Consider the following 8864-nt stretch of genomic DNA (forward strand, 5'->3'; position numbering starts at 1 on the left):
GGTTGGGCTTCTTTACAAATTGGGCCAAATGGGCCTTTTTTACATATTTTTAAACAAGTTTTTTTTGTACATTTAATAAAAGAAACAACAAATTGAGCTTAAAAAAAACATTTTTTACAGAATTGCTTATAATCTGTAAATATATTTGTTTGGAGCTAAAATAATTTTATTTTTACAAAATATTCAATTTAGAATTCAATAAAATATATACTGAACTAGTTTTAATAGATAAAAATATAAAAAAATAAGGTTGCTTAACAAATGCATTCATTTGCTTAACAAGCTGCTCACCAGTAGCATTCATTAGATATATTAACAGGCTGCTTAATATTAATATTCATTTGCAGCAGCTTCCTAATAATAACAAATTTATCATAAGTAGCTAACATATGTTATGTCCTACTTGACTGTCATTTTCACATTCAGATTCATCCCTGCTTGACTATCTCATTCACACATTCAGTCTTTGCTAGCTAGCATGTGTTTTGTTAAGCTTGACTTGATCACCAAGTTGAGCTTAGTGGTACAATATATATATATATATATATATATTACAGACCATTGCAAATATATAATATAATTTACAACCATTAAAAATCTGAAATTGGCACAATATTCTTCCATAGTTGTTGATTGCTGCCATTGCCATCAGCCACCATTGAGTTTGGCTAGGAAATAAAACAAGCAAAAATTGTGTGTAATTTACTTTGTCATGTTTTATAGCTAATTTCATTATCAAAATTTAGAACCAACATAATTTACCTTCATTTTCTTATAACTTTATAAACTTCTACATCATCAATCAACATCTACTCCAAAGGGTGCACAACAACACCATCTTAAAAATGATTCCTAAAAATAGTAAACACAATAAGATAATAAGTTCCAAACAAGAAAAATAGAATGAATTAACAAGTTAATAACTAGTAAAATACATTAATAGAATAAGATTACAAATGAGAAACAAATCCCATCTTAATTCATTATCAAACACAATCACAAATAAACAAATAGGATTAAATAATTAATAACTTTTTTTTGAAGCAGCAAAATTTATTGACAACACTCAAACCATGGTATAAGACATACCAAGGGAGAAGGAAAAGATACAAATACATGAAGGCTACAGCAGCAGGCCAGAAGGTATAAGCTTCAGCAACAAATGTATCTTCAACAATTAATTCCTTGTTTCCAACCATCCTACAACCAAATGTATATTCAACCATCTAATTCATAAAAAGACCAAATTCAACATTAGGAAGCAACAAATTACAACATTGACAGTAATAGATAAAAGAATGAAAATAGAACAGAAACTATACTTACAATTTCAAAACAAAGATCCTTGAAAACCATACAACATTGGCAGTAATAGTAGCAATCAAACGTACTAAAGAACCGCATCAAAACAATTGTAGATATAGTGACTGAAAGTTTGAGTATAATTAAATTAAAGAAGTCATATAATTGATAAAAGATTAAATTGTAAAATGAAACAAACAAGTTAATTAATATACTCACTCACATTCTGTTCCAGATTAAGCTTGTTTGCATATTCATATTCAAAAGATTTAACATGCATTTGATACCAAAAAATTGAGTAGCCAAGCAGGGTCACAGTCAACTGAGTCAAGTCTTAGCAATGACTCCAAAAAGCTCAAAAAATCATTACAACTACAATGAATAAATAAAATAGAATGAATTAATATAACTAATTAATATCAGGCATAGGATGAGAAGCAAGTACACAAGGAAATAAAAAATATAAATACCAGAAAGTTCTCAATCATGACCAAAAGGTCGTGACTGAGAAGATGGACCAGCAGCAAATGGATCAAAAGCTGGTGTAGTTGCAGAAGGAATAGGTGTTACTCCAAAAGATGTAGAAGCTAAGGATTCACATAATTCTAAGTGACAAACAAAAAGACAGACATTAAAAAAAATTATAAAAGTCATCATACATATAAAAATTTATAAAATTTTCAGATGTTAATTCAAATATAAAATTACTACCTCTAACAATTTTTTCAGATGCTTCCAGATCTTGTTGGATGATCTGGTCCTTGAGTTGATTAAGAGAAGGCCTCAACCAATCTTGAGCATAAAATAAAGCCTCAACCATTTTCGGATTTAGGCAGCTACTAAAACTATCTAATATTCTACCCTTGGTACTAAAGACACTTTCAGATGTAACAGTTGAAACGGGAGTAGCAAACACATCCCTTGTCATTTTTTATAAAACCGGATATTTCAAGGAATTTTCTTTACACCACAACAGTAGATCAAAGTTACCATCATCATCAAAGTTAGGTTCATCCAAATATTTCTCAAGCTCATTTTTCTTGTCTATGGAATTTATTTCTTTTAAAAAATTCTTAAAAACACTTTGAGGTCTTGGTTGCTCAACTGAAACACTAATTTGTATCAATGATGAAACACTAGAAGAGGGCCTATTTCTATTTTGATGGTCATGGGCTGAAGCATACCAATTAAACATGTTCAACATATTAGCTTTCATTTTGGTTAACGACTCATTTTCCAATTTAGAATTGTACATTTGAGGTAAAATAAACTCAAAAAACTTCATCTTATAACATGGATCAAGAACTACAACAAAATAAATTAGATCATTCATCTTCACAACATTTTCCCAATATTTTTCATATTTCAGTTTCATGTCCTTCCCCATGGCACTCATAACAGGATCTGAATCCATAATGGCCAACTTCAACTCGATGTGTATTTTGTAAAGTTGGTGAAATGCAGCATGTATGGTTACATGTGTAGAGGTTGAAAAAATCTTTATGGCATCATAGAATATCTTGAAGAATTTCATAAAGGCACAAGCTTTATCCCAATCTTCAAAATTAGGGGGAGAAGAATTAGGCCCATAGTACTCAATATAACTAGGGTCTTCAAAGTCAAGCTTATCAAAAGCAACTTGAAAAGGTTCAGCTGACTCTAGCATTAGGTAGGTTGAGTTCCACCTAGTGGCAACATCTAGACGAAGAATCTTATTGGAAGTTATTCCCGCAAACCCAACACACTCTTTAAACTTCACAAGTCTTTGAGAGGATGATCTCACAAACCTCACAGTTGTTCGAATCTTAGAAATGGCCAATTGGTTGGTTTTCAAGCCATCATTCACAACTAAGTTTAGGATATGAGAAATAGGCCTAAAGTGCAAATACTTTCCATCTAAAACTATCTTATTCATGTTTATTCTCCTCTTCAAAAAACCCAAGGCCACATCATTCGACGATGCATTGTCCACAGTTATTGTGAGAACTAAGTAACGAAGCTTTTGGACAGATGCCCAACAATCGGTTGTAAGTGCAACCCTTTAACAATTAGATCTAAACTCAGCCATCAGCCTCTCCTTTTCTTCTAGGTACAACTTAAAACAATCCCTGGACATTGTGTGCCTTGAAGGAATTGTATATTGTGGCTGTAAGGTTATAATGTGTTGTTTGAAACCCTCCCCCTCAGCTAGCTTAAAGGGTTGTTTATCTAAAATTATGAATTTAGTAACAGTCATCTTGGGACAGAAGTTTGAGTGCACACTAGCATTAGGCTTCCTCTTCCTTGTTTGCATAGGTGGAAGAGATGATGCATCAACTGCGAGAATGTCTTCAGTTGCATTTGAAGGCTGAATTTCATCACCAACCGCTGCAATTGGTGGCTGACTTCCATCACCATTGGCTCCAACAATTTCTGAAAAATGAAAATCATATAAGAAACGGAACATAAAAAAATGAATACAACAAAATAGAAAAATTAACACAATAAAAACAAAACTGAACATATATTTAAAATTAAAAAAAATAAATTAAACTTGCATAAAAGTAGAACTAAAATACAATACATAAGTAAAATAAAAAATAAAACAGCTTAAAAAAGAACAATAACTTACCATTTTGAGTTGATTCATCATCCATATCAACATCAATGTCACTCATTAGTGAGTGTTTGATCCTTCAGGTACTGTAGTTAAATTAAAGATAAATTAATTAATATTTAAGATAAGTAAATCACATAACAACCTAAAGAATAACAACAAAAAAATCCATGATATCATTGGTGAGTGTTTGTCAAAAAAAAAAACAACAACAAAAGCTAAAGTCCTAAACCCTGCAATAGCAATGAACAAGTACAAAAAAATATAAACAAAATTTGTGTTCTCTAATTAAAGATAAACCTATTTTTAAAGAACCAACAATCAATCATAAATCAACAAGATTGAACGACCTCAAAAAATCATAAACAAAAGTAAACCACAAAAAAATAAAATAGAAATAAGAGTTAACAACAACAAAGACACATCAACACATGAAAACCCAACAGTGCGATGAGATGATAAGGTGAGAGATAGATAAACAACAGTGAAGTGAACGAAACTAACTTACGGTGTTGATGGTTTGATCCTTGATTTTGTGCGATGAGAGAAGATGAAGGTGAGTGGTAGAGAAACGGTGGTGAGAGTGAAACAAAGTTAGGGAAACAATGGTGAGTTGTGTGTGTGTGAGTTCACCAGAGACTTGAGAGAGCGCCGCTGCTCTTGTTAAAAATTAGGGTTAGTTTTGAGTGAAGTTAGTAGTGAAAGAGTTTATATACCTAGGGTCTGAGTGAATTATTTTTACGTTGGGCCTGAGTTAGTGGGTTGAAGGCACATAATCAGATAAGTAATATCAATATATAAATATGTTCGGTTGGGTTCGGTCTATGCGGTTTCATTTTTTCCAAACCCACACCCGACCGCCCACACCCATGTGGACCTGGTCCCTTTCACCCGCGACACGTTCCAACCGCCCCAACCCAGCTTTTTCGGTTTCAAGACTTGTGGGTTGATCGGTTTCGGTCGGTTAGTCAATTTCTGCACACCCCTAGTTAGGAGTAGCTCTTTGTTTTTTTAGCCTGCTGTGACATCTGCTACTTCCTTTTTGTTTTCGATCGGTTGTTAGTGCACCTAGGATTATGCTTTTTGTAATTTGCCAGAAACTTGACTCTTGTATCTTGTATGCTTTACCTTTTTTTTTTGCCTCATAGTACTTCTTGTACTTGTTTGTGCTTAATAATATTTGTTTGCAGTTATAAAAAAAATAGGAATTTGTTTCATTATGAGCTTATAAGCTACGAGCACAAGTTTAAAATATGTCATTGTCAAATAATGTCTTTATGCTTTTTAAGACTTATATTTTTATATGCAATATAATTTTCGTAATTAATTTATATATTATAATTTTTTTGTGGTCCACCCAGATAATTTTTTCTAGTTCCGCCACCGTATGTGATCCATTATGACTCTTATAAAATTATACTATTGTTTGTTTCATTCTTATGTGTTTCATACTAGATTCAGAGTTTAAGATTGACCTATGAAAGTTTTATTAAAAGACAAAATATATATATCTATATTTTAAAAGGGGAACACAACGGGGATATTCTTAATTCGTATATATTAAATATCATTCCAATATATAATACTTCTTATACTCTAAACATACAATCCAGGAGGTTGACACATCGTTCATAATATAGGCAGGGACCCTTTAATTCTTCTTCCCAAATACCACCTTTAGTGTTGTTTTGAACTGATCCAAGGCCCAATATGCCTTGCTCGGCCCAATGAACACGCTAGCCCAAATCGCGTGCTCCTCCCCAACAAACACAAAAGATGGCGATTCTGTAACGATTGATATCAAAATGGTGAACCTTCAATGTCGACCATGATATTAAGACCAAAATTCCGACTTTGTGGTGACATGGAACTTCTCACTTTATGTTTGGCATAATGTATTTCTGGTGGTTCAGGCGACGGTTGACAATATCGCTCAATCTGTTTGGTTTGGTTTTGATATTTTGCTCTTTTGGTAGGACATTTACGAGTCAATAAAGATTAGTTATTATGGCATAAAATTCAGTTACATGGATGTTTTGAAAGTCACACAATGATGCTATTTTCTCTACCAAGAATTTGTTTGTTGAGCAAGTGTTAGATCAAATTCGATTTTTTTCATGGAAGTTTTTTTTTGGCTATCATATAGGGATCTTTGTGTTCCATTTAAGAGTGGTCATGGATTATTATGTTTACTCCGACAAGCATATTTTTGTGGCATTTTTCTGCGTGAGAGTCTATGCGGTCATATTTCTAGCATGATTTTATTTTGTGGGTTTTCTCCTTAGTCGTGTTTTTCTACTATTTTGGTTGGTTTATGGTCCTTTAAATCTCTTTTTCCTTTTGATGTATTCCTTCGCTCTTAAAGTCATCATGGTACTCCTTTATACAAATCCTTTTAAAAAAAATTTAGGGAAAAATAATTCAAGAGTGAGAAAGAAGATATCGATACATACAAATTGATGTTTTAAAAATCGGAATAAAAATTTAACCAATGAGGACACTAGCGGACCTAGGGGGGCTGGGCAGGGCCATGGCCCACCCCCAACAAATGTGAAACTACTAAAATATCCTTGGTGTATTTATAAAATTATGCGTATAAACTATATGTATTTCTTTAGACATAAATATACTAGAATTCAATGCGTGCCTTAGTGGTTGTGAGTACGTTCATTTGTGTGGAGGTCATAGGTTCAACACTCCTTGGCCAATATTTTTGCATTTTACTGTTTTTTATTTATAAAAATCACGTTTAATGATTTGAAGTCCATGTATTTGGAGACCAAAACTTTACCTCAAGCCACTTAATCAAGGATATAGTGTTTTTTTTTTAAAATTTTTCTTTTCTTCATCGATATATATCAATACAAAAATAGACAATTTCTAATTTTTTTCTAAAAAAAAGTGCAACTGTTTTCAATTAAAAATAATTCTCTTTTAAATATACCGTGTAATATAATAAAATATAATTTTTTTAATGATCAATGTGCAAGTATTAGTTTAAACTTTAAAGTAAATCATTGATAATTTTAAGTTACTTGACACACGTCGTATATTATTTAGGCCATGACATTAATTTCTTATGATCAAATTTGTGTTTATTATGACTTAAATTTTTGTATGAAATATAATTTTTATATTTAATTTATATATTATATTTTTTTAGCGGCCCACCCAGATTTGATTTCCTGGTTCCGCCACTTATGAGGGTTCAAGAGTGAGAAAAAAGATGCAAATATGTAAGTCATTACTATTAGATGTACATGATATCTTGTTCAAAAAGATGTACATGATAAAATATAAATATGATAGAATAATGAGTTAGATAAAGATATGAGAGGACCACTTATCAAACCGTGTGTTTGACGTACATATGATTTTTTGACAATAAGAGACACATATGATTAGAAACATGATATCATTATTTACTATTTTTTGAAATTTAGTTATGTAATATATTTTTAATCAAATGATAAGAAACTATTGATCATTCTCTCTTTTTCTGCATTGATGCTTTTAATGTCTGGAAAGCTTGTGGCTTGGATAATATCCCTCCTTCAACACAGGGATTGGATTGGTTCTCTTGGTGTAAAACCTTTGGGGCTTCTCATGGGAATATTATCTTTGTCGTGTTGTGGGTTATCTGGTGTGCGCGGAATGACGTCATCTTTAATAACAATAGAGCTAGTATTCATAAGAGTGTTGCAAAAATTCATTCTATGCTACACTACTGTGTTGTGGTTTTGACACACCGACGTCGGCCGCCGCAAATATGTCATCTCAGTAGCTAGTGGCCTGGTCCTGTCCCCCGAATGGTTATGTTTGTCTGAATGTTGATGGAAATTTGTTGGATTCGCCTCAATCCGCAGGTTTTGGTGGTCTTATTCGTAATAGTTTTGGATCCTTTCTTGGAGGGTTCTATGGTGTGAAATCTCAGGCTAGTATTCTATATGCTAAGATCATGGTTATGCTTCATGGTTTAGAGTTATGTTGGGATAAAAGATTCAAACATGTCATTTGCTTTTTGGATTCCCTACAAACAGTTACTCTTGTAAAAAATGGCGTCTCACCACATCATAAATTTGCGAATGAATTCTTTAGCATCCATCAACTTCTAGATAGAGACTGGAATGTTGTTATTAATCACACGCTCCGGGAAGGGAACGCGTGCGCTGATATGCTCGCTAAAATGGGAGCTAACACTATCTCTCCCCTTGTGAAGCTTGTTGTGCCTCCTTCTGAGTTGTCTCCCCATCTCTTTGCTGATGCATGGGGCGTGACTTTTGTTAGAGAGTAGTTTTCCTTTTGTTTTTGTTTTTCTCTCTTGTGACCAAAAAACTGATCAAATGATAAGATAATATTTCATATTTAAATGATAATATTTTCCCTTATAAAACAAATACATATATTTTTTTGTAATTAACTTTCTTGATCTTCGAAATTTTCTCAAAAAAATTTTATATTTAAATATAGAGATAATATTTTTTCAAGTTAGGAATTCAAACTTTTTTTTTAGTACAAGTTAGAATTTGAATTATAGTTTACGTTATTAATGAAGTCTAATATTCTTTTATTAAACCTAGTACTTGTAAATAGTGCATGCTCCAATGAAATAAAATTATGAGCGAAATCTCACAAAAAAAAAAGCGTACAAATGAAATGAATGTGCGACATTTATAATTGACAATGTTATTTTTGTGACGAGAATAATAAAAATCGTAAGTGATACATTGAATTATCGATTGTGATTTTTTTTCTTCTTTAAAGTTGTTTGACCTTAATAATAAATTTTTTATCTTTTTGACGAGAATAATAACAATCGTTAAGCTGATACATTGAATTATCGATTGTGATTTTTTTCTTTCTTGAAAAGATATAAATATTTTTTTTTTAACATTGAAAGGATATTAAGTTTCTTTTTAACAAAGAAAAGATATAATTTTTTTATACAACATTTTTTTTAATTAAA

At 31.8% G+C, this 8864-nt stretch overlaps 3 protein-coding genes and 1 long non-coding RNA gene across 4 annotated transcripts; 1 reads left to right on the top strand and 3 right to left on the bottom strand.

Moving 5' to 3' along the window:
• Positions 1-1050: 1050 nt before the first annotated feature.
• Positions 1051-1671, bottom strand: LOC123909677. The gene is made up of 3 exons (XR_006809987.1): positions 1526-1671; positions 1327-1427; positions 1051-1226 (listed from the first exon to the last, which is right to left on the bottom strand). It is a non-coding gene; the product is annotated as an uncharacterized LOC123909677 (long non-coding RNA).
• A 57-nt stretch (positions 1672-1728) lies between these two features.
• On the bottom strand, positions 1729-3232 carry LOC123909702 (zinc finger BED domain-containing protein RICESLEEPER 2-like). The gene is made up of 3 exons (XM_045960580.1): positions 2471-3232; positions 2014-2347; positions 1729-1907 (listed from the first exon to the last, which is right to left on the bottom strand). The coding sequence occupies exons 1-2, from the start codon at positions 3215-3217 to the stop codon at positions 2234-2236; spliced, it is 861 nt and encodes a 286-aa protein (XP_045816536.1). The 5' UTR covers positions 3218-3232; the 3' UTR covers positions 1729-1907; positions 2014-2233.
• Positions 3233-3286: 54 nt separating this feature from the next.
• LOC123910306 lies at positions 3287-3954 on the bottom strand. Its single transcript, XM_045961403.1, has 2 exons — positions 3914-3954; positions 3287-3714 (listed from the first exon to the last, which is right to left on the bottom strand). The coding sequence occupies exons 1-2, from the start codon at positions 3936-3938 to the stop codon at positions 3344-3346; spliced, it is 396 nt and encodes a 131-aa protein (XP_045817359.1). The 5' UTR covers positions 3939-3954; the 3' UTR covers positions 3287-3343.
• A 3460-nt stretch (positions 3955-7414) lies between these two features.
• LOC123904995 lies at positions 7415-8192 on the top strand. Its single transcript, XM_045954596.1, has 2 exons — positions 7415-7541; positions 7765-8192. The coding sequence occupies exons 1-2, from the start codon at positions 7415-7417 to the stop codon at positions 8190-8192; spliced, it is 555 nt and encodes a 184-aa protein (XP_045810552.1).
• Positions 8193-8864: the final 672 nt, after the last annotated feature.

This window comes from Trifolium pratense, linkage group LG2 (genome assembly GCF_020283565.1).
Source record: "Trifolium pratense cultivar HEN17-A07 linkage group LG2, ARS_RC_1.1, whole genome shotgun sequence".
NCBI lineage: Eukaryota > Viridiplantae > Streptophyta > Magnoliopsida > Fabales > Fabaceae > Trifolium > Trifolium pratense.

What these genes read in the sequence shown, in the direction of transcription:
- LOC123909702 (XM_045960580.1), bottom strand. Translation starts at nt 3,217, where the DNA reads ATGAATAAGATAGTTTTAGATGGAAAGTATTTGCACTTTAGGCCTATT. An exon ending in ATTGGTATGCTTCAGCCCAT is followed by an intron (nt 2,348 to 2,470) that starts GACCATCAAAAT and finishes ATAAATTCCATA; the next exon opens with GACAAGAAAAATGAGCTTGA.
- LOC123910306 (XM_045961403.1), bottom strand. Translation starts at nt 3,938, where the DNA reads ATGGATGATGAATCAACTCAAAATG. An exon ending in TGATGAATCAACTCAAAATG is followed by an intron (nt 3,715 to 3,913) that starts GTAAGTTATTGT and finishes TTCATTTTTCAG; the next exon opens with AAATTGTTGGAGCCAATGGT.
- LOC123904995 (XM_045954596.1), top strand. Translation starts at nt 7,415, where the DNA reads ATGTCTGGAAAGCTTGTGGCTTGGATAATATCCCTCCTTCAACACAGG. An exon ending in GTCGTGTTGTGGGTTATCTG is followed by an intron (nt 7,542 to 7,764) that starts GTGTGCGCGGAA and finishes CTCAATCCGCAG; the next exon opens with GTTTTGGTGGTCTTATTCGT.